The 26533-nt window shown below is 35.1% G+C and overlaps 1 protein-coding gene across 2 annotated transcripts in view; it reads right to left on the bottom strand.

Annotated features, from left to right (window-relative positions):
* The window catches only part of EFCAB11 (EF-hand calcium binding domain 11), a 160189-nt gene that overhangs the window by 25563 nt on the left and 108093 nt on the right, over window positions 1-26533 (bottom strand). Inside the window, exon 6 of one of the 2 annotated variants that reach the window (XM_031952367.1) lies at window positions 24552-24613. The exons of the other annotated variant lie outside the window; for it this stretch is intronic. Within the exon in view, the coding sequence (XP_031808227.1) occupies window positions 24583-24613 (31 nt within the window). The 3' untranslated portion in view covers window positions 24552-24582. The remainder of the gene's footprint in view (window positions 1-24551; window positions 24614-26533) is intronic. 2 annotated transcript variants of the gene reach the window in all.

The raw sequence follows: 26533 nt of genomic DNA, 5'->3' as shown, positions 1-26533 counted from the left end.
AGGATAAGGTCTGCACAAAAGGCCAGTGGATTTTTCAATTATAGAGTCACTGGAAATTTCTAAAGAATGGGGACCTTGGCAGATAAAGTACGTGGGGAAACTTCCCCTCCCCCCACCTTGTGACTGATCTACCACTTTCCTGATTGCAAGAGTAATGGAAATAATTCCTCAGTGGTCACATTCCCACATATTGAAACAGAGATTAGCCAAGGGAAGGAGAAAGGCATTTATTCTGGTACTGGGGAGAAGTGGGTGAGTCAAATTCTATGGAATTGGAACACATACCTACAGTTGCCAGATCAAGCCTTTTTATGGGATGTACTTAATTAGTCCTACTTCTCCCTTTAGGATCTTGATTGGGCAGGATCCTTTTCAGGTTATAATTCTTTCCTTATAAGGTGAGTTCTATCTATTTTAAGCAAAATGTGACCAGAGCAGTTCTTCCTTTGTTTCTTTGAGCTCCTGCTATGTTTCCACTTTCTCAATTCTTCCTTGTCTAAGAGGCAACCTCCTCCTCCTTGCAAACTTATCACATACCCTTGGATACTTTCTCAAGGATACTTGTGGAAGCAAAACAATTAAGATTTGCAAAATCTCATTTCTTACAAGTGATTGTGAGCAAAGTAGTGATGAGGAAGGAGACATACTGGTGTCCATCACATTGTAGTTTCATTACCATGAATGAAAACTCCAAAAAATGTTGGGGTGAACCCTGCCAAAATATTTCATAATTAGATAGTGAGCATAACATTTGGAATATTTCTATTAATCCTTTATATACAATTGCTTTCTTTAATATGTGTCTGTAGAATAATGTGGGTTTAATTGAGACTGGTGTATCAATTAGAAGAATTTCCATTAAAAAGTAAATCTCTTATTTAATCGATATTATAGGTTTTGTTGTAAATTATAGCTTTAAATACTAGTGCGGAAGATAAACTATTAGAGAGTGTCTTGAATGCTTATAAGCCTCTGTAAACTGATGATTAAAAATTTGACTGATCTGACAGAGCATTTAAATAGAACAAATCAATTGGAAAATAAGTATAAAAGAAAAGTAGAATGATCAGGATTAAACTCCCAGAAGCCTAAGACAATGGAACAATGTTTAATCTCTAAAATATTGGTTTAAGAAAAATAAGGTCAAAGAATTCTTGGAAGAAGGTAGGGTAAAAGGTAACCTTGGGATCAACTCTTGCTTTCATATCTCAGACAAGAAAAATGTTCAACTATGCAACAGAATCAGTAAGAAAAAAGAAAGAGATACAAAAACTAATTTTTACAAGAAAAATAATAGGAGTCTTTTAACCAGTTCATCTTTTTCATTCCTACTGCCTTCCTAACACAGCCTGCATTATGCAGCCCACATCCCTCAGGATAGTTGTACGTGATGGCTTTTGTAGTTAATCACTTAGCAGTGTCACAGACTGGTGAATCAGAGCAGCCCAGAGAGTGAAGAAAGAAAAGCTTCAATGTGGAGGAACAAGGAGCAGTAGGAAGAGTGCAAGAAGGAAGAGCCTGCATTTATTGTTATAACTAATACTTATCAGGATAAAAAAAACTTAACCAGAAGGAGTAAAAGAAGAGTAGAGAGATTTTAATACAAAGACTTGCAGTTTACCCAGCAGATGCTCCCCTAACTCCTTTTTAGGGTGGGGTCTTTGAACCTAATCAGCACTGAGACTTTGAAAGTTGGTTACTGGGGAAATGGTGGGAAAGAAGATTGGGGATTGGAAGGGAGAAAAGAGGTCCAACTATATTCCTGAGTACCTCTACAAAAACTAATCATGAGCTAGGAAGGAACAAAAACAACAAAAATCTTGGAGATAGACTACAGGTGTTATGCCTCAGTTTCCCTGAATTGTTCTGCCTCAGTTTCTCTGAATTGTGCTGCCTCAGTCTCTCTGGTGGCAACCTCCCTTCCTGGCCATTAGGACTGAGATAATTAGGACTGGGAGCCCTGGCCACTAGCATTCCCAAAAGCATACAGATGGCTTATCTCGATACATAGATAGGACCCTCTGAACTAGACTTAGTGGCTCCTAGCCTCCCAACTTATCAGAATTTATGATCCTTCCTTACCCCCAACCTGTCAGAACTGAATTTATTGTCATTTCCTGGAACTCCTGCTCACCAGTGCTGTACTTCTCCTTTGCCATTGTTTCCCTGATTGCTGGAGCCCTATAAAAATCCCTGGAATCCCTTGCTTCTTGCTGGATGCTTTGAGAAAAGAATCCGATCCAGCCAGCTGGGATCAACATGGATCCTGTTTTGCCGTAGTCCAAACTTTCCTTCTAATAAAATATTAAAAATTCTCTAATCTCTATCTTGCCATAGTTTCTCTGGCATTACACAGGGCTTTCCCAAATGATCATATCTATCCTTTGCAGGTTACAGATTCCATCCAACTTCAGAGATCTGAGAGAATAGTACCTATTGCCAGGACGGGGAAAGCTGGATGCCACAGGGGGTGAACTTACAGATAGGAAAGACTTCAAGAGCATAGCAAGAATAAACTGGGAAAACATTTTTATATTCAAAGGTTCTGATAAAGGCCGCCTTTCTAAAATATATAGAAAATTGACTCAAATTTATAATAGTTCAAGTCATTCTCTGATTGATAAATGGTTTTCAGACGAAGCAATTGAAACTATTTGTAGTCATATGAAAAAGTGCTCCAAATCATTATTGATTAAATAAATGCAAATTAAGACAACTCTGAGATACCACTACACACCTCTCAGATTAGCTAAGATGATAAGAAATGAAAATGACTAATGTTGGAGGGGATGTGAGAAAACTGGGATGCTGATACATTGTTGGTGGAATTGTGAATGGATCCAGCCATTCTGAAGAGCAATCTGGAATTATGCTTAAAAAGTTATCAAACGTGCATACCCTTTGACCCAGCAGTGTTATTACTGGGCTTATATCCCAAAGAAATCTTAAAGAAGAGAAAGGGACCCATATGTGCAAAAATGTTTGTGGCAGCCCTTTTTTGTAGTGGCTAGAAACTGGAAATCGAGTGGAAGCCCATTAGTTAGAGAATGGCTGAATGAGTTATGATATGTGAATGTGATGGAATATTATTGTTCTGTAAGAAACAACCAGCAGGATTATTTCAGAGAGACCTGAAGAGACTCACATGAACTGATGCAAAGTGAAATGAGCAGAACTAGAATATCATTATACACTGCAACAACAAGATTATACAAGGATCAACTCTGATGGATGCAGCTCTTGTCAACAATGAAATGATACAAACCAGTTCCAATTGTTCAGTGATGAAGAAAGCCATCTATACCAAGAGAGAGAACCATGGCAACTGAATGTGGTTCACACCATAGCACTCTCACTTTTTCTGTTGTTATTTGCTTGCATTTTGTTTTCTTTTTCAGTTTTTTCTTCCTTCTTGATCTGATTTTTCTTGTGCAGCAAAATAACTGTATAAATATATATACATATATTGGATTTAACATGTATTTTAATATATTTAACATATATGGGACTACCTGCCAGCTAGGGGTGGGGGTGGGGGGAAGGAGGAGATAATTTGGAACAAAAGATTTTGTAAGGAGCAATGCTGAAAAATTACCCATGCATATATTTTGTAAATAAAAAGCTTTTTTAAAAAAAGAGCATAGCAAGAAGGCAGCTAGGTGGCACAGTGGATAGAGTGTCAGGCCTAGAGTCTGGAAAATTTCCTGAGTTCAAATCTGGCTTCAGATGCTTACTGGCTAGGCAAATTACTCAATCCTGTTTGCCTCTGTCCCTCATCTGTAAAATGAGCTCAAGAAGGAAATGGCAAACCATTTCATTATCTTCCCCCCCAAAAAATAAACACAAAATTATGAAGAATTGGATATGATTGAAGAACAATGACAAAATGATGAGAAGAGAGAAATAAACAGTGACTGATAAAGGCAGCTAAAGGCTAACTGAGGAGAGATACGAGATATTTTTAAAAAAGGCAATCTATGTCATGAAGAAAAAACTCTGAAGTAAAGGAAATTGAGTGAAGATTCCCAAAGGAAGTTAAAAAATGTCAAAGTATTACGACAAATTCTGCAAGGTGCTGAATGGAATAAACTGAGTGAAGAACATAAGAATATGGGGCCAGCTAGGTGGCACAGTGAATAGAGCATGAACTCGGAAGTCAGGAGGGCCTGAGTTCAAATCTGCTTTCAGACACTTACCACTTTCTAACTGGGTGACCCTGGGCAAGTCACTTAACCCCAATTGCCTCAGCAAAAAAGAAAAAAAAAAGAATATGGTCTCAATCTATACCCTACTTATAACTCGAAACTTTGCAATAACAAGTTGTGCTATAGCCAAAACCCGCAGGCATTTGATTATCTTAGATACACCTCCATTTCTTTCCTGCTCCCTTTCTGACCTTTTCATCAACATCGTTTCTAATGTGTTATTAATGTGTCATTGACTAGTAGGTTTCTGCCTTCAGAACAGGAGTCCTGACTCCTGGCCAATGGGAAGAAGGGCCAGGAAGATTGGAGAGAGGGACATTCACATTAGGGTCTATATAATCTTGCGGGATCTTAGTTGGTACTTAAAAAAGTCTGAGAGGTCGGTAGTTAGAGTGGAGGAAATTATGTCACTGGATAAAAGGCCATGTTTCAGGGAGAATACTCTTTAGGATATAAACCCAGTAGAAAACTGCTGGATTGGTATTGGCTAAGAAATAGACTAGTTGATCAATGCAATAGGTTAGGTTCAAAGGACAAAACAGTCAATAACTTTAATACTCTAGTGTTTGACAAACATAAAGACTCCAGCTTTTGGGATAAGAACTCACTGTTTGACAAAAATTGCTGGGAAAATTGGAAACTAGTATGGCAGAAACTAGGCATTGACCACACTTAACACCATTCACCAAAATAAAGTCAAAATGGGTTCATGACCTAGGCATAAAGAATGAGATTATAAATAAATTGGAAGAGCATAGGATAGTTTACCTCTCAGATCTGTGGAAGAGGAAGGAATTTATGACCAAAGCAGAACTAGAGATCATTACTGATCACAAAATAGAAAATTTTGATCATATCAAATTGAAAAGTTTTTGTACAAACAAAACTAATGCAGACAAAATTAGAAGGGAAGCAATAAACTGGGAAAACATTTTTACAGTCAAAGGTTCTGATAAAAGCCTCATTTCCTAAATATATAGAGAATTGACTCTAATTTATAAGAAATCAAGCCATTCTCCAATTGATAAATGGTCAAAGGATATGAACAGACAATTCTCAGACAAAGAAACTGAAACTATTTCTAGCCATATGAAAAGATGCTCCAAGTCATTATTAATCAGAGAAATGCAAAGTAAGAGAACCCTGAGATACTACTACACACCTGTTAGACTAGCTAGAATGACAGGGAAAGATAATGCGGAATGTTGGAGGGGAAGTGGGTAAACGGGGACACTGATACATTATTGGTGGAACTGTGATCCAGCCATTCTGGAAAGTGATTTGGAACTATGTCCAAAAAGTTATCAAACTGTGCATACCCTTTGATCCAGCAGTGTTTCTACTGGGCTTATATCCCAAAGAGACCTTAAAGAAGGGAAAGGGACCTGTATGTCCAAGAATGTTTGTGGCAACCCTCTTTGTAGTGGCCAGAAACTGGAAACTGAGTAGATGCCCCTCAATTGGACAATGGTTGAATAAATTGTGGTATATGAATATTATGGAATATTATTGTTCTGTAATAAATGACCAACAGGATGATTTCAGAAAGGCCTGGAGAGACTTACATGAACTGATGCTGAGTGAAATGAGCAGGACCAGGAGATTATTATATATTTCAGCAGCAATACTATATGATGATCAATTCTGGATGGATCTGGCCCATCTTCAGCAATGAGATGAACCAAATCAGTTCCAAAGGAGCAGTAATGAACTGAACCAGCTACACCCAGTGAAAGGACTCTGGGAGATGACAAAGAACCATTTAATAGAATTCCCAATCCCTACATTTTTGCCCAACTGCATTTTTGATTTCCTTCACAGGCTAATTGTACACTATTTCAAAGTCTGATTTTTTTTGTACAGCAAAATGACAGTTTGGACATATATACATATTTTGTATTTAATTTATACTTTAACATATTTAACATGTATTGGTCATCCTGCCATCTGGGGAGGGAGTGGGGGGAAAGAGGGGAAAAGTTGGAACAAAAGGTTTGGCAATTGTCAATGTCGTAAAATTACCCATGCATATAACTTGTAAATAAAAAGCTATTTAAAAAAGAAAAGAAAAGAAAACTGCTGGATGAAAGGATATGCACAGTTTGATCACCTTCTAGGCATAGTTCTAAACTGCTCTCCATAAAGGTTGGATGAGCTCACAACTCCACCAACAATGATGTTCCAATTTTCCCACATCTTCTCTAACATTTATTATTTTCCTTTTCTGTTATATTAGTCAATTTGACAGGTGTGAGGTGGTACTTCATGATTGTTTTAATTTGCATTTCTCTACCCAATAGTGATTTAAGGAATTTTTCTATAAGATTAATTATTAAGGAAAGGAAAGAACATAAGAAATTCCTTTACAAGAACTGAGAGATGAGCAGTGATTCAAACTACAAAGTAACTACACAGAAGAAATCAAACATTCAGAAAGCAATGAAAGACTAAGTGAATTGTATTTTTTCATATGGCTAGATAGAGTTAGATAAAATCATGAGGAAACGGTGGCAGAATCTTTTTTAAAGGGGAAAAAACCTAATTCCTAAATTAGTAAATCCATATTACTGATATTGGGAGAGGTACAGAAGAATTTCTCATAAGGGGAAAGAAAAGGGAATGATGAGCTGGGTCCAAGAAAAGAATGGTCAGAACTGAAGAGATAAGGTATATGAGGGATTTCAATCATTAATTCCCATATACTCACTCCCACACCTTTGAGTATATGGGCAAACAGAGATTGAACACTGTTTGGCAGACCGTAGAGGGAAGAAGTGATATTGTGGGCACTTGCCAGCCAAAAAGGAATTCTCTGGCAGTATTTTAAAACAATCACACAGAGGCAGTAGGGAATCAGAGGGGAACAACAACAAATGCTGTTGGTCAAGGAGAGGTTTAGAAACATCAAGAGAATAGCTTCAAATTTTTTGCATAAAGAAATTCAATGAAGAAAAGATTAGAAGGATAATTTTTATTTTTTAAACATTTATTTTCAAAGCATGTGCATAGTTTTCAACATTCAGCCTTGCAAAATTTTGTGTTCTAAATCTTTTTCTTCCTCCCTTCCCCTCATTCCCATCGACAGATGTCAAGTAATCCAATATATGTTAAACATGTGCAATTCTTTTATATTTCCTCAATTATCATGCTGCAGAAGAAAAATCAGACCAAAAAGGGAAAACGAAAAAAAAAAAAAAACAAAAATCAGAAAACAAGGAAAACATCAACAAAAATGGTGAAACTACTATGTTGTGATCCATATTCAGTCTCCATAGCCCTCTCTCTGGAGGTAGATTCTTCATCACAAGTCTATTAGAAAAGGGTCTGAATCACCTCATTGTTAAAAAGAGCCATCTCCATCAGAACTGATCATCACATAATCTTGTTGTTCTGCACAATATTCTCTTGGTTCTGTGCACTTCACTTAACAGTTCATGTAAGTCTCTCCAGGCCTCTCTGAAATCATCCTGCTGATTGTTTCTTATAGAACACTAATAGTCTATAACCAGTCATAGATCATAACTTATTCAGTCATTCTCCAACTGATGGGCATTCACTCAGTTTCCAGTTCCTTGCTACTATTAAAAAAAAGCTGCTACAAACATTTTTGTACATGTAAATCTGGAATTTTCCCTTTTTATGATTTCTTTGAGGTATAGGAAAAGGGAAATTCAAAAAAAATTTTTTGCAACAAATTTCTCTGATAAAGGTTACATTTCCTACTATTGTCTGTCATGAGGCTAGTTTCCTCAAAAGGATACAATAGACTGACAGTTGTCAAAACTGAACTTTATCAACAATGCTGATATTCCTCAAGGGTTTATACTCCCAGCTTCTCTATTCTTTACCTCACTGTGATACTGATCTTCCCACTACTGAGAACCAAAGCCTTTTTTCCCCAACCTCAGTCATTCATTTTCTCACTCCCTTATACTTTGACCATAAACAGTTTTTTTTCTAAGTTCTTCTTCATCTCTGCCTTCTACTATAACTTCTGGAATTTCTGCTCCATAATTCATAAAGTAGCAGTTGGATGCAGAGGATAGAATGCTAGGTCTGAAGCCAGGAAGACCTGAATTTAAATCCAGCCTTGGACAATTACTAGCTGTTTGACCTTGGGAAAGTCACTTCATCCTGTTTGCCTCAGTTTTCTCATCTATAAAACAGGGTTACCTCACAGGATTGGTGGGATTATCAAATGAGGTCATATATATATATATATATATATATATATATATATAAATTTTACAAAGCACAAAGAACTATAGCTATCATAATGATCATCTCCCCAATTATTATCCTCTATCTCAGGAAATTACTTTGCATTTTTAGATTTATTTGCATTTACACATCTGTAAATATGTTGCTTTTTCCCTTAGTGAAATATAAACGCCTTGGGCAGGGACTAATTCATTTTTATATTTCTATCCCCAACAATTAGCATAATTCCCTGAATATAATAGGTGTTTAACAAATTATTATTTAATTGAATTGGATTTCATTTTGGGAAAATTTTAGAAAATGCAGAGCACTAATTGAGTAGATGGAAAATGATTTACCACATAGATAATTCTCATTATTAAAATATCTTTAAAAATTCTAAGACTATGATTCATTTCTAAGAATGGCAAAGACTTAAGAAGTTACTTTTTCTCCATCTCTTTCTTTCTTTCATTTCTATCCCTTACACATAATCTCCCAACAATCTTGCTGAATAAATGATTCATCTAATTTAGCATTACTCAAGCTTACTGATTATTTCACAAGAAATTTTACTCAAGTCAAATCTCTAAGATACAGATTCCTTAATTGGGTGAAGGTCTGAGGTGACCTACTTATTCAATTTTTTAATTGACTTAGTTGTCAACTCAATCAATGTTAGTTCCTTGATTCACAATGTTTGTTTATGTCTTAAATCTTCATGTATTTTTTTAAGTCTTTCTCTAATCAGTTTTCCCCAAATCTCCGTAATAAAAAACTTAGATATAAAAGTACCAGAAAAGCCTAATGGCTTCTTTTTTTCTCAGCTATAAACATCCAGGTGGGATGGTGCTATACCCATTCATTCCTTAAAAGATATTAAGATGAATTTACCTTTTACCTGCTACTTAAGTTCTCTAATCTCAACACGACTTCAGTTCCTCATAAAGTCACTTGGTGCTCCTGGATCTTAATTTCAGACGAACTCTGCCTTTTACTGATTGTGCTTTATCTGACACAGTATCTAATAATTCACTAAACAAATTCAAATTGATTGTGTATTACCAAGACATATCCAAACTAGGTCAGTTCAGGCAATGAATTGCAGAGATTTAATAAAAAATATTTTAGCATTTTTAACAAAATGTTTTAGCATAAAAAATTTAAAAATCATTCTAACAATTTTTAAATTGTTTTATTAAAATTGGTTATTTTATATCTTAGAGAAAAAAATGAGTTGGTTGACTAAATTTTTTTCAGGGTTCAATTAATTATAGCATCATATAATGCCAGCTACCAAACCAGTCCTTAGAACAAACAGAATATTCAGCACCTAATTTTACTTTTCTTATTTTCTCTATTTCCCCCCTTTCTTGTTTGCCTTCACTAGTTACTCCTTTATTTACTCTGCTATTTTTTATAAGAAACATCTCTTCTCCTACTTCTGCTTTATTTCTTTTTTATTACTTATTATAAGCAAAACAGAAAAGAAAAAACCTTGTTACAAATTTTTAAAGATGTTAAATAATGGAAGCTAACATTGATAACTCAATTAGTAATTAGTAATCATATGTTAAATAAACTGCATTTACTCATTATAAAAGGCTGAAAGGTCCTTTTTTAGTTTTTAAACTTTTCTAGAACAGAGATAGTTTTATACTTTTTATTTTCCACAGTTCTTCGTATGGTGCTGTGAACACATTATTTGCTCAATAAATATTTCTTGAATTAAAATTTTCTTGCTGTTAGATAAGAATAAAATAAATTTATAACCCTATTTTTTTTAGTTCCAAATTAACAAAAACTAAATTACATATACAAAGCTAGAACAATTCAGATATACACATGTTTCAGGAAGATCAAGCAAAGCTTACAACTTCTTACTGAATTTTGTCGATCTCCTCTCCTCATATACTAACTAGATTTTTTCCATCTGTTTAATTATAAAATAATCCATTAGGATAGCATAACACAGACGGTTACCAAAGCTGTTTTGTATGGACAGATGGAATCACAGAAATATCATCTTTAACATATGCCACTGTTTAACATAGGTAATATTTATTAAAGGGAAACTGGAAGGATGGGGGAAAGAAATCTGGACAGGTATCTAGCTACAGAATATAAATGTCATGTACATTCACAGTTCTGATCCCCTAATACTGACCAGTTCAATTTTACACTATCTCTTATTCTGGAATCCCTTGTGTCTTTGCTTATTGTTATTTGTAAGGGGCTGGCCTAACGTCAGCATTCCCTTATTTCAGGTTTGATTTGGGAATGAAATATGGCACATGTCACAGATAAGGAACAAGGGTATAGGGGCCATTCAATTTTGGTAGATCAACTTTCTACACTTGCTTATAAAGGAAGGAGTCTGGCTAGCAGGTCATTAGAATATGGTAACTGGTGTGGATTCTGGCACCCGCCAAGTATGAAAGGCCTAGAATCCACCAAGCTGGAATTTTTATGTCCTTAAAAGATTTGTCAGGGAAGCCAGGGCCAATCACATGCTGGGGACAGTTTTGTCCCCTTTTAGGGAAAGTTAATCCCTGTCAGAGGAGGGGAAAAAAAAGAGAGCTTGGGCCTACCCCATGTTGGTGGAAAGACTTGTAGTTTTTAGTCTTATCACACTATGCATCTCTTGAAAAGTCCAGCCCTGGGGTGCTTTCTTTGTTCCTATGCCGTGCTGCTAAATGCTGCTGGAGGAAGTCATGTAACCATCAGGATGGAGTCTGACATAAATTTTTGCTATTTAAACTTAACTGGCCAGCACTAGTCCAAGCAATCTTTTTAGTTTTCCCTTATTGATTTCTATCACACTCCCTGCAGTGGCTGTTCAAAACATTCTATTCAAGGTTGTTATTGCCACCCCTTCCCTCTTAGCAAAGACTTTACCGGCTACTTTACTGAAAAAAAAAAAAAAAACCAAAAAAAAAAAAAAAAAACCTAATATCTTTTTGCTTTTAGTTCTCTTTTTACTTTGTTTCATACTTCAAAACCTCTCTATCTCTCTACATTGTGCCTCTGCTATGCCCTCCTTTGAGTAAGAGAATTTTATCTTCTGACTAACTGGATACTAATTATATTCAAGTTTTCATTATCACAAAAACTGCATATGAGTATTTAAAAAATTATCAATGGCCTCCGTGGGGTATAAGCTAGGTAATGAAATTTCTGGGTCCAAAGGTATGGACTTTTTAGTCACTTTATTTGCATAATTTCAAATTGTTTTTCAAAATAGCTGCACTTATTCCCAGAACCCCCAATAACACAATAGTATATGTGTGTTTCTCCATTGTTGATTAGTGATATAATTTATAATCTTTGGCAATTTGCAGAATATGAAATAAAACTTTAGGGTCATTTTGAGTCATATTTCTCTTATTGGTGGTATGGTTGTTAAAATTATGTAATTCCTTTGAGAACTGTTTGTTCATATATGATCCTAATGAATTAATAGAAGAAAACTTGTGGGGAAGAAGCTTTAAGACTTCATTTTGTCCTACCAAGTCAAATACTTTTTTGTATCCAACAAACAAACAGTAGAATCTTGAATTCTATTAATCCCTCAGTCTTCTTGTATAACTGTGAAGATAGGTTTACCACAATCATCTCCAGAAGTCTGATTGTTTTTCCTCTCATATTTTAATTCAAAGTATCATCAAGATGGGCATGTATCTTTCTCATATAGATTTTATAAAGATTTGAGAAAATAGGACTATGGACTGATGGCTGCTAATATTTCTCTAATACTTTTTAAATAATAGTACTATTGATAATATTTCCCATTCTTTTGGATTCTCTCATTGCCCCAAGAGATAGCTTCAAAATCAAGTCATCAATGCTTTTACAATTATGTCATTTCTAGCACAGTTCTCATCATTATGTATTTGGTCAGGTTCAACCATTCTCCTTGACTTCATCTTCTTAGTGATGGTTCTACTTCTGTAGGTAGTGATTGAGAAATGAAATCGTATCTAAACATGATGATTCCACTTATAGACAATGATGAGCATAGATCATTAGAAACAGTGGCAAATTTGATCCATCTCAAATTAATTTGCTGTAACATTTTCAGTTTGATCAATAAAAGCTTTGGGGATTATCTGGCCTGATTTTTCATTAAGATTTCAGCATGCTTGTTTTTTCTTCCATTGTTTTTCTTGTTTTATGTGACACAATCCATCATTTGAAAAACCTTGTCTTAAGTTCTTTGGAAATGATTTTGCTGCCATTTCTGTTTGGTAAGGAGATAAAATATTTGCTGGCTGAGACAGTTCCTGGGCTCTTTTGTCCTTGCAACTATTGAACTGGCAACTATGAAACATCTCTAAAATGGTGATAGGTCACTGTTTTTATTTTCATCAATTTCTCTGGGTCTTTTAGAATCAACAGCCTGTACAGGTACATCAGGTTGGAATTCTTGTAACTGAATGGATGTGTTCTCATATTAGCCTTTCTTCTAAAGTAGTTCTGATTTTGACCCTTAACTAGTCAAATGTTTGACAGACACATATGACTTTTTAAAAAATAAATACCTCATGGATAATAAATTATTTCTGTCTATTGAAATGCAGATTACTCAGAAATTGATTATGTGTCTTTAGTATCTTTTGTTTTTAAGTGCAGATCACATTTTCCAAAATATTCTTTTACCTTCCTCCCCTGTGTTCTCTTATATTGTCACTTGAGTATCCATCCATATATATTGTCCTTTATTTTGGAAGATCCTATTAAGCTTTTCATAGAATATCTCTGCTTTTTCATCTCCCACAATAGAGGTTGGCATATAAATTACAATTATCTTCGTGGTAGTTACTAATGCTCATCAAGAGCACTCTATGAGGATTTGTCCAAGTATTAGATATGTTTATTGCCTCTAGGTCTATGATAAAACCAAATTTCTTTATTTTCTTAAGAATTTGTGACTTGTTCTTTCATTAGGTTGCAAATTTTTAATGTCTTCTGGCATCATTTATAGTAAAAATGTCAATATGCATATGATTCATTTCTTTCATTAGTATCAACTAACTGGTTCTTGGATAAAGATCTCACACTTTCACTATCAGCAGTCAAGATAACATGTAAAGATGTTCCAAAAACTTTCTTAACAACTTTCCACGCACTTTTTCAGAGTCACTGAAAATATGATTTATATATGTCCATAGGTATCCAAGGAAAAAGAATTAATTACTTGGTGTACCTACTATTGGTGATTTGTGTGTGTGTGTGTGCTGAGGTTGATCCATTAATAACAGATATAGTTTATTGTCATATCTAGACTCCAAACTAGTTTAGCTTGTTAGAACCTGCTGGAGACTGCATTCCTATGGAATAGCTTGGAGAAGCTATGATGACTTTCTCACAATGTTGAATCATTGGAGTAATCTTAAAGAAGTCAATAAAGATACTTCATAGTTCATAGTATTTTTTGATTTACAAAAGTGTTTTTTTCCTACTGATAATTTTTTGAGGTAGGTAGTTCAAGGTAGTTAAAAAAAACATTTTATAAATGAGGAAACTCATGACCAGTGATTTGCCTATGGTTGACACTGATCATGAAAATTGTGTTTTGGTTCTAGTAATTCTACCAGTTTTGAAGGCAAATGGTGAGACCATTTTCTATATCAGATTTCTGTATCTTATCTTCAAGAAATAAGGACTTTGTCAAATATTACAAAGAAATCCAAATTATCATGGTGAAGTGGAAAGATACTGCATATAGGGTCAGGAGCTGTGAGTTCAATTCCACTCTCAACTTATACTATGTAGCTGTATGACTAAATCACTTTATTTCTGAATTTCAGGTCTATTTATCTAATTGTACTACCTACCTCACAGTATTCTTTAAAATCTTAAGGCACTACATAAATTCCTAAATGGTAACTTAATATTTCACTCATTCATACATTGTATCTGCTAGGCTAATAACTGTATCCATCCTCAGATACCACATTCTACTGAGACAGGAGAGTTTCCTCATCTGTGCCCTGGAATTTATGTTGGTTATTGCACCTAAAATATTGTCTATTTTATATTATATATGTATATATAATATTTTATATTGATTTTAGATTTGCAAGGTACTTTACAGTGTTATCTCATTTCATCTTAAAACAATTCTGTAAGGAAGATGCTATAAAACTTTTCCCCCATATTAAAGGTGACTTTTTTTTTTGACTAAGATTGAGAGGTTGTGACCATGTCTAGGGCTACATGGTTATTTTTTTCAGTTTTTTATTTTTTTAAAATTATTTTTATTATAGCTTTTTATTTACAAGATATGTGCAAGGGTAATTTTTCAGCACTGACAATTGCAAAACCTTTTGTTCCAACTTTTCTCCTCCTTCCCCCCACCTTTTCCCCCAGATGACAGGTTGACCAATATATGTTAACTATGTTAAAGTATAAGTCAAAAACTATATATATATATATATACGTCTAAAGAGTTATTTTGCTGTACAAAAAGAATCAGACTTTGAAATAGCATACAATTAGCCTGTGAAGGAAATCCAAAATGCAGGTGGACAAAAATAGAGGAACTGGGAATTCTATGTAATGGTACATAATCATCTCCCAGAGTTCTTTCGCTGGGCATAGCTGATTCAGTTCATTACTGTTCTATTGGAACTGATTTGGTTCATCTGATTTCTGAAGAGGGTCATGTCTATCAGAATTGATCATCATATAGTATTGCTGCTGAAGTATATAATGATCTCCTGATCCTGCTCATTTCACTCAGCATCAGTTCGTATAAGTTTCTCCAGGCCTTTCTGAAATCATCTTGCTGGTTATTTCTTACAGAACAATAATATTCCATAACATTCATATACCACAATTTATTCAGCCATTCTCCAATTGATGGGCATCCACTCAGTTTCCAGTTTCTGGTCACTACAAAGAGGGTTGCCAAGAACATTCTTGGACATACAGGTCCCTTTCCCTTCTTTATGATCTCTTTGGGATATAAGCCCAGTCGTAACACTGCTGGATCAAAGGGTACACACAGTTTGATAGCTTTTTGAGCATAGTTCCAAATTGCTCTCCAGAATAGCTGGATGTATTCACAATTCTACCAACAATGTATTAGTGCCCCTGTTTTCCCACATCCCCTCCAACATTCCGCATTATCTTTCCCTGTCATTCTAGCCAATCTGACAGGTGTGTAGTGGTATCTCAGAGTTGTCTTACTTTGCATTTCTCTGATTAATAATGACTTGGAGCATCTTTTCATATAGCTAGAAATAGTTTCAATTTCTTCGTCTGAGAATTGTCTGTTCATATCCTTTGATAAGGCTACATAGTTATTAGGAAACTGAGGTAGAATCTAAATTCATGGCTTTTTTTGATTCCAAGTATAGCACCTTATCAACTATGCCACCTAGACAATCAGCTAATTGGCTTAATCTGAGTTCAGTTGTCTCTTTATATTGTTTTCATTAATATCATTTTGCCAGTTCTGCTTTCTTTATTTTGTATTAGTTCATGTAAGTCTTGTGATAACCTCTCTGAATTCCTCATATTCACTGTCTAGGATGCTCTCAAATCACAATTTGTTCAACCATTTTCTAATCAATAGGCACTCACTTTCTTTTTCAAGGTTTTTTGCTACCACAAAACACTGCTATGAATATTTTGGCATATGTGGGTTCTTTGTCTTTGTGGGAGAATTGTCTCAGTAATGGCCCTGTAGAGCCAAAGGGCATGATCAGTAGCCTTTTCTCTCATTCCAGATGCTTTTCCAGAATAAACCTATAAATTACCTTCTATCTTTTTTCTTGGAGTAACAAAAATCAAAGTCTTTCTTAGAGAATGTAGTTCATTTTTCCTCTTTCTGATTAAATTATCAGGACATATAAGAACAAAATACAACAGTGTGGAAAAACAGTTAAGCAAATAATCTCTGTTGTATTTCTTGTAAGATGGCTATATCATTTCTGTTGCTAATGTATAGTCTTATTTGTTCTGAAAATAAGCTATTACAATTTTTTCTCTCAGTGGACTCATGCTGCAACAGTAATATATTACCTATAATTGGAAATGTGCACAATGCCAAGAAAAATGTTTTTTTTGACATGAACTTTAAAGAGATTTAATTCTAAAGTGAACAGCTGAATCTATCTATATTATCTTTACCATTGCATATTTTATCTGTATGGAATTTATATAATCGTGCTCTATATACATATATAATATAAACATGACAACATCTGTACTTGTAAATTTATAGTGGCAGGGAAAGAGATCTTTCATTTCCTCCATTTAACACCTAACACTGAATTATGCATGTTGCATATTGAGGTTGTTCGTTCATACAGCCATATCTGACTCTTCATGACTCTGTAGACCACAGCATACCAAGCTGTTCTATCCTTTACTATCTCTTGAAGTCTGTTTGAGCTTGTATTTATTGCTTCCATGACATTATCTCTTTATCTCATCCTCTGCCATCCCCCTTCCCTTTGACTTCAATCTTTTCCCAACACCAGCATCTTTCCTAATCAATCCTGTCTTCTCATCATGTGGCCAAAGTATTTAAGCTTCATCTTTAGTACTTGACCTTCCAGTGAATAACCTGAATTAATTTTTTAAGTATTGATTGATTTGATCTCCTTTCTGTGGAATGTGGAATTTATCAATGCAAAAGTATTATATGATAAGGTAGATGCCTATGGCAGTTCTTTGAATATATCAAGTTCTGACATGCAACTTGATTACTTTTTTCCTTCTTATATTGAGTAAAAGGAAGGGTTTTGTCCTGGAGGCTAGAAGCTGGAGAAACCAAAGTAAGATATTTGGGCATTCATTAAGCTGTTTACTTTAAGACCCTCTGCTGATTACTTTACAGTAACAGCTTTCAGTAGCCAGAAAAGAATTTTGCTGTTCAATCCTTTCAGTCTTGAATGATTCTTCACGACCCCATTTGGAGTTTTCTTGGCACAGATACTAGAGTATTTGGCCATTTTCTTCTCCAGCCCATTTTAGAGATGAAGAAATTGATGCAAACAGAGAGATAAGTGATTTGCTCAGCATCACACAGTTAGCATATCTACCAAGAAAAATTATCATATGAATGTCAGGCAAATGAAACGCAAGATTACACTGGGTCACAATGGCCATGACAAAGAATTGTCTGGCAAGCAAAGCTAGGAAGCAATGAGACGTCAGTTGGATCAGCTGTCACAATTCTATCAAAATGCTGGCAACTACAACGTCAAGAGTAGGGACTTAAATTTGTAAGATTCAGGAAATAGTAATGACAATTAAAATATACCCCGCCACACACACACACTCATACATACACACATGTATAATCAGTGTCAGCCAAGCAGTATTTTAGTCTATGCTAATATTTAGAAATTCTATATTTAAAACAAAATTATTATATCTTCTTTGCATTTATAGTAATTAAAAGATGCCCAGAGACTACTGTTTTTATCAGGGAAGAGCCATCAGGGTTTGAAATATTTAAATGTTTCCACTATCAATTTCTTCCCTGTTATATAATTACCATCATCACAATAACTCACCTTTATATGGTGTCTTAAGGGTTAGAAAGCCCTTGTTTACAAAACAACTCTGGAAGCTAACAAAACAAATCTAAGCCTTGGATACAATAAACAACTAAGGAAAGCCTATAAACTCAGTGTGTAGAAAAGCTTAGTGAGTTTATTTCATAGTAAATATACTGGAGAGATAAATTTACAATTTCATTGAAAAATATTATTTTCATCTTGTGGATGATATGACCTCAGACAAAAAGAATTGGGAGAATAAGCAAGCTGACCATTAGTCTCCAGGAATCAATTTATAATCATGCAAAACACAACATGTCTAGATTTTTGGAATCAAGTTTTTTTTTTTTTTTTTACTATCACCATCAAATACAAAAATAAGTGATGAAAGGTATCTACCAATCTTTGACTCTTTACTGTTAATTATATAAGATAAACACAGTACATTTAGAAAGAATGGCATCCACTTTTTAAAATAGGAAAGCAATATATTTAATTTGTGGTTCTCTACATTTTAAATAAGTAAATCAATGAAGCAATAAATTTGTTCATAATATTTTTTAAACCTAAGGAGATTATAATGTTTATGACATCACTGTGGATAAACATAAATGCAAACAATAAAAGCACATGAGAATGGATTTGAGGAACTCGGAACAAATTAATGGTTTAGTAAATAGAGATGAGCACAATTGGTGGGAATTTCATATCATAGTTAAAGTGGTTCCAATCTAATAAAAATGAATGTGTTATAAATGGTCAAAGTTCAAAAAAAAAAAAACTCTTAAAAGGACAAGCTGAAAAACCTTTCCAGAATATGCACTTTCCTTCTTCTGCTCTGTTAAGAAAAAAGGAAAAGGAAGTAAATCTTTGAACAAATGGATGTAAGCTGGAATCACTGTCTAACATTTTGCACTTTAAGCACCACTTACTCATTCATTTTGCCTCCATCAGAGTTCGGAATTGCTCAGGAATTTATCCAAGTACAAGACTTCAGCAAGACCTTTGCAAATAGATCGATTGAACATCAAAGAGGTGACTTCAGCATATAAAGGGCAAGGCAAGATATTTTGAAAATTTTTCATCAACTACTAACTGAATTTGGAAGAAAATTAAAATGGCTTTCAAGGTGATTCTTCCCTTTGGGCAATTGCGTACAGAAATGGCTTTATTTCTCTTAAAATTCGTGGTGTTTTTTTTTTTTTTTTTTTGTTTTTGTTGTTGTTGTTGTTGTTTTTTATCCTCTAGGCATCCTTGGGCTAGGAAGAACCCATCAGCATAATATTCTTATTCTTGGAAAGATGGAATTTTTTTGTTATATTAATTGAGTCTTTTTGAAATAATGTTTTGATAGTTGAATGATATAATGCGTATCTGTTCCTCTTTCTTTCAAATAATACCACTGAACAAGTTTTTTTTTTTTTGAGCCACATGAAGTCTCAACTAATAAAACTTTTGTTGCTAATGTGTTTTAATATTTACCTCTGAAAGCAAGCATTTCTCTAAGTATTATTATCGTATGATAAAATATCACATTTATATGAAGTTTAATCTTTCAATTATGTCCAATTCTTCATGACCCCATTGGGTTTTTTTTTTTTTTTTTGGCAGGGACCAGAGTTGTCTGGTATTTCCTTGCTCCAGCTGGCTTTACAGATGAGGAAACTGAGGCAATCAGGGTTAAGTGACTTGTCCAGGGTCACACAGCTAGAGTCCAAGGTTGTGTTTGAACTCCAGAAGAGTAAGCTTCCTGAATCCAGGTCTAATACTGTGCAATATGGCGCCACCTAGCGGTGCCTCGGGAATATATGCGGTTTTAGCTTTTTTCATAACCCTGTGAGGTAGCTAGTATGAGCATTATTTCCATTTTTTCAGAGCTAGAAAACTGAGGCTCAGAAAGGCTAAATCCCTGAAGTTATGCAATTAGTAAAATGGGATATTAAGGGGATGAATGCTTGTCACCTAAGAGTTTGAGGTCTCTTCCACTGTCATGTTGCTTTTCTTGTTCTTGCCATATTTCTTTTATGTTGGATGCTTGTATCAGCCGAATCTTTTTCTGACATTCCTGAGTTAAGACTTACCTTGCGGCCCTCATTACTGGGTGAAACCTTGGGTTCCAAGACATTATTTTGCCTGAGGTAACAGCAGGTTGGTGACAGACCTAAGTTCCTATGGAAAAGCCTCCAATTTTTTTTTTTTTATTTTTAATTTTAAAGTCATGTTATGATTTTACTTTTAGTTGCACTAAAACAATTAATTTGGTGCAGGGACTAGAGAAGGTTATAGTAAACTCTTTATGTTGTGGTCAGGCAATTAAACATGTGAGGTCCCAACCCTCTCTCTGATCATTACCTGAAGGACATTTCTATCAGTCCAGGAGTGATTTGTTGGCATTGTAATGTAGTCAGTCTTTTTACTTCTATGCTGGCTGCTGAAATCTTGGCTTGCACCCAAATGTCCCACTTGGGTTTTGTTCAGGAAAGAGTCCTTCCAGCTGCTATATTTGTTCCACGATTACATGTATGAGTTTCCAGAATGTACAAGATCACACATCAAATGAAAGGCTTTGGTTCCCAGTTCACATAGAGATAAAATTTGAAACCAAGGAAACAACAAAATAATGCTAAATGAAGGGGTTAAGAATAAATGAAAGAGAATGGTGTTTACAATGAAAGGGCAGTAGTCTATCCTGAAGATGAATGCTCTGGAAGAAGGAAAAATTGATACTATGTGATTATTGTAATATCTTTGTGCTATATTTAAAATCACACTTTAAAAGGGAGTCAATCATCTTTCCCTTTAGTGTAAATAATTTGGGTCAAAGTAAGTTGAATAAAGTGAAAAATGAATCTAATTTTAAAAAGAGGGGTTTACTTTAAGCTTTTATGGATGTGTTTCTAAAAGTGGTAAGGATTTCATTTGGGAAACTACATAGCCCTTTCAGTGATTCTAAGATACTTGCTGCTACAAACCCTACTTCGTTAATGCCAATATTCTCCCAGTGACAGCATAAGGCTGTTATTCATGGAGCATCGCTGTCTTGGAAGACTCCAAATTATACTCCCCAGGACAACAGGAGTGCAAAGAAAGGCAGCCAGGGGGTGAAGTGGTTAAGAGTACTGGGCCTGCAGTCAGGAAGCCCTGAGTTTAAATCTGGCCCCAGACACTTATGAACTATGTGATGCTGGGCAAGTCACTTAACTTGTATGCCTCAGTTTTCTCAACTCTAAAATGGGAATTAAGAATAGTATCTACCTCTCAAGAGTTGTTGTGAGGATCAGCATTATTTATTTGTAAAGTGCTTAGCACAGGGCCTGGCACATGATAGGTACTTAATAAATGCTTGTGTCATCTTTCTACTTTAATAGAGTATAACATTAACAAGGTGGATCTTTTAATTTTATTTATTATTTTTAGGCAGCTGGGATTAAGTGACTCGCCCAGGGTCACATAGCTAGTGAGTTATCTGAGGTCAGCTTGAAAGTGGATCCTCCTGACTCAGGGGTGGTGTTCCATCCACTGTGTTACCAAAGCACCCCAATAAAATGCATCTTAGAGAGAAGCTGGGTTTAAAAGATATTTAGATATATATGATTCAAAAAAGGAGATGGGCAAGTCATGTTGTCAGAGTGAATCACCACTAATAGACAGGTCAGAAAAACCTGAATTGAAGTTCAACCTCAGGTTTTCTAGTTGCATGGCCTTGGGCAAATCACTTAATCTTTGTTTGCCTCAGTTTCTTCAACTGCAAAATGGAGTTGTTCTGAGGATCAAATGAGATAATAGCTGGGAAGTGCTTAGCACAGTATTTGGCTAATTGTAAGTGCCTCAGAAATGTTAGTTATAATCATTATTATTGGTACCTCCAAGAAATTTAAAAGACCAAGTGAAATTGCATGGAATGGATGCTCTGTGGATGATATAAAGGACATGGATGAGAATTCTGAAGGAGAAGAAAGTGTGGAGTTGTTGCAATTTGCAAAGAGGGAAGGATCACACACACACACCCATGAGGGTACAGATCTACCACAGCATCAGAGTAATGGAAAAGTCACTGATATTTAAGGTAAAAAAAAAAATAGAGATGAGTTATTTAATGCTTTTCAAGGAACAAACTGAAATCCAAAATTTTAATTGTGTTGTTATCAGGTTTGGATTAAAATGGGAATAATTCACCCAAGAAAGAAGTGAAGAATGTACAGTGTATAATAAAAGCCAGATGTGGTAAACATAATCCTTTGAAGGGAAAAAGAAGACTCAGAGAACTTATACATCTAAGTAACTCTGAATCAAAAAACAGTAAGTTAGTAATCAAAGAAACCTCATGACCATCTCACTTGTGACCATCTCCACTGAAGTCCAGATGGAAAAGAAAACTTCAATTTTATCAGATGGATTTTCTGAGTTAATTCTGGCTAGACATGTGGTCAAGTAAAGAGATGGAAAAAATAAACTAATACTTGAAAATGGATACAGAAAACATAAAAACAATGTTTAAGGGTTCTGGAACATATGGATTTTATAAATCCATTCATACATTAAAGTCTGCCTTTGATTTTTTTCTTTTGAAGTTTTGACCAGGTAATACTTATAGAAACACACTTAAATAAATGCAATCATATTACAGCTCTTTGCAATCTTCAAAGTACTTGCCACTCCATTATCTTTTAATATATCTCTTTTAGGTAAGAGTATACTGGCTACTTTGGGTATCCAAGGCACTTGGTCTTACCTCCATATTAACTCAGTAGAACTACAGGAAAACAAGTCTTCTCAAAAGAAGACCTCAGAGGTCTCAAAAAACCTTGACACCCTGACATAAAAGGGACACATTGGTAAATCAACGATCCATTATTTTATTAACAAGCACTTTTCCCCCATATCAGGGCTACTGAGATATGACCATAGATAATGAGTTTCTATTTCAGTATCTCATAATTAATCTGGGCAGACAAGACAGTTGGGGGCAGCTAGATGGCACAGTAAATAGAGCACCAGACTTGGGAGTCAGGAAGACATGAATTTAAATTGAGCCTTAGACATATACTAGCCACATGCCCCTAGTGAAAGTCACTTGACCTTGTTAGCTTTAGTTCCTCATCTGTAAAATAAGTCTTCTAGAGAAGGAATGGCAAACCACTCCAGTTATCTTTGCCAAGAAAACTCCAAATGGAGGCAGACATGATAGGATTTTTCCTGACTACAACTGCAACTTCTTATTCACCATTCTCTATTCTCAATCAGATAGAATTTGGTGAATAATAATTTATTTTTGGACAAGGGATGGATTTGTGATTTCATGGGTAAGGGAGGTTTCTGAGGGAAGGAACTTCCTCTATGGATGCACATAAACAACTTGGCAACTCACTCTATTGGTGAATTGTCTTAAGGCTTGAGGGGGCTGTGACTTGTCCAGGGTTACACAGCTGGTACTTGCAGAGAATCAGAACTTAACCCAGGTCATCCTTATTCCAATGTTAAGCGTTCTATGCACTGTGCCATAATGCTTCTCAGAAACTACTATTTTTCAGGAGTATGGACTACTGGACATAGATCTCCTTGAATTTGAGGCAACTACCATCATCTTATCCTTAAAAATAAATTAGCCTGGAGAAGACTAAAGGAAGATTACAAAAGTGTATCTGAACATCTGAAGGACTTTTAAGAGGAAGACAGATTAGGCTTGTTTTGTCCGGCCCATGAAAATAAAACTAGGAAACAGTGAGGAAAATTCAGGCTTGCTAAGAGGAAAAACTTTCTGACATTATCCATAAGGTAAATCGGCCTTTAGGTGGTTTGTGGATTTCCTCTCAATGGAGACCTTCAAGCAGGGCTAAATGGCCACTTGTTGATTAGGATATAGTGGAGATTTTTTTCTTCAAGTATCTATTGGACTAAAAAGATAATTTTTAAATCCGGCAAAATGATGATCTTGGGCAAATTTAGACTCAATAAGTCTTAGATTAGAGGATATGTCTCTTCTAGGTAGTGATCAATTTATATTATTTTCATTAAGGTTAAGAGTTGAATTCTTTCTTCAAGACCATCTTTCTAACAGACTAGGATCCTAAAGTTTCAAGGACATGGTGGGAGGAACATTTATTTTACTATCTGTCTGATTCTGGGCAAGTCATTGTCAGCCTCAATTTCCTCATCTATAAAATGGGGGTAATAATAGCACTTACTTCTTAGGGTTGTTATAGGGATGATATGAGATTATACATGTACAGAACTCTGTAAACCTTATTATATAAATGCTAGCCTAGTAATCATATATATTTTGCCTCATTATTACATAGGCAACTGCAATATCCCATTATGGAGTCAAGAAGGTCGTCTTTGAGATTTTTTTGGTCTCTAAGACTAGTGGTATAAATAGCTCAGTTTATTAGGAGTTGATATTCCTGAGGCTTAACAGAGCACTGAGAGCTCTGCAGGACATCTTTCTGATGGAAAATTGTCCAGGAATGTGGAGGTGAAAGGGAACAATATCTGATTTTTGTAACTAGATCCTTTTAATCCTTAGTTATAAGTAAAATTTTTTTATTTCATTTTATAACCCATGAATTATGTCATTGCATTTTATCCTTGAAACTGAATCACTAAAATGGTCTGAATTAGAACTGACCTAGAACACAGGGCAAGGTAGGGCTTCTTCTTCATGTCAAATGGTTGTTTTCTTGACTGTCTCTACATAAAGCACAAGAAGAATATCCACAAAAATGGAAATGGTGAGCAATCTGGAAATGCAGTATCTTAAATGTCTCTGAGAATCTAATTCATTGGATTATTTTACTATAGTAACTTTAATCTTTCATTTCCTCTAGATTAGGAAGCTTTTTAGCTCTATACTGACAATTTCCGTTATTAATTTAACTTTCCGTTAAGAACTTCCGTTCTTGCTTTCTCAAACTCTCTACTGCAGGACTGCTTCCTAGTGGTGATCACTTTGGATAGATAGGTAAAGCAGCCAAATTCTGGTTGATAATTGTGGAGCTAGTTCTGATAAGGGAATTTTTGCCTCCTCTTGACCTGAAACACACTTCCATGCCACTTTCCCCATATGAATGCAATTATCATGCCCACTTTGTGTTGCCTGTGTTTGTATTCTTGGTGCTTGACACATAGTATAAGTGTTTACACATAGTAAATACTTAAGTTCTTCCTCTTTTTCTGACTGTCTCTGTTTCTCTTTTCAAAATCTGGAAAGACTGTGGCATAGTAGAAAGAGCTCTGGATTTGGAATTGGAAATTTTATGTTTGATCCTAAGTCAAAAGAGTTCTCAGAAGTATTTCTCAGTGATCCTGGCCTGGGCCAGGATCGACTGGGCCTGTATCCCCCCAAAAATCATAAAAATGGGAAAGGGACCCGCATGTGCAAAAATGTTTATGGCAGCCCTTTTTGTAATGGATAGAAACTGGAAACTGAATGGATGCCCATCAATTGGAGAATGACTGAATAAGTTATGATATATGGATGTTATGGAATATTATTGTTCTATAAGAAACGATTAGGAGGATGATTTCAGAGAGGCCTGGAGAGTCTTATATAAACTGATGTTAAGTGAAATGAGCAGAACCAGGAAAACATTGTACACAGCAACAGCAAGATTATACAATGATCAACTGTGAAGGACTGGCTCTTTTCAACAATGAGGTGATTCAGGCCAATTACAATACACTTGTGATGGAGAGAGCCATTTTCATCTACAGAGGGAACTACGGGAACTGTTGTTTGTTTGCTTTTTTTTTCTTTTTCCTCTGATTTTCTTCTTGTGTAGCATGATAATTACGTTAATATGTATAGAAGAACTGAATACTTTTAACATATTTTGGATTATTTGCTGGCTAGGGGAGGGGATGGGGAAGGGAGAAAAAAATTGGAACACGAGGTTTTACAAGGATGAATGTTGAAAACTATCTTTGCATATATACACATATATGTGCATATATACATACATACATATATATATTTGCCGAGGCAATTTGCTGAGGTTAAGTGACTTGCCCAGGGTCACAAAGCTAGGAAGTGCTAAGTGTCTGAGGCCAAATTTGAACCCAAGTCCTCCTAACTTCAGGGATGGTGCTCTATCCACTGCACAACCTAGTAGCTCCTGCATATATTTTGACAATAAAAAGCTATTACTTAAAAAAAAAAGAAGTATGACTGTTTACCTTTTTAAGCCTCAGTTTAAAATAAAAAGTCTGTAAATTGGAAATAATAAATGTTATATAAACATGATCTAAAATTCTCTCCAATTCACTTTTTTTTCTTAAAGCAATAGCTTTTTATTTTCAAAATATGAGTCTCTCTTCAGGTTTATCTCTAAGATAATGTCTGGTACCCACAAACAATATATAATCCCTTACAGCATTATTTTATTTGACATCAAAGATATTTAATTTCCACCTGGAGACTAATGGATTTAAGGAATATCAACAGCTTTTCTTTGCTTTTGGTGTAACTTCTCTGGAACCACCATTCTATTTGTTTGGCTGATTCTGTTTTCTTCTGTTATGAACTCCACTTCTCTCTACCTCCCCTCTTCAACATTATTGATGATTAGGATATGACAACTTCAGTTCTAGCTGCTAAGTTATCTTCTCCTA

Source organism: Sarcophilus harrisii, chromosome 2, assembly GCF_902635505.1.
Source record: "Sarcophilus harrisii chromosome 2, mSarHar1.11, whole genome shotgun sequence".
Lineage (NCBI taxonomy): Eukaryota > Metazoa > Chordata > Mammalia > Dasyuromorphia > Dasyuridae > Sarcophilus > Sarcophilus harrisii.
Note: the sequence above shows the minus strand (reverse complement) of the source record. Positions and strands in the feature narration are given on the sequence as shown.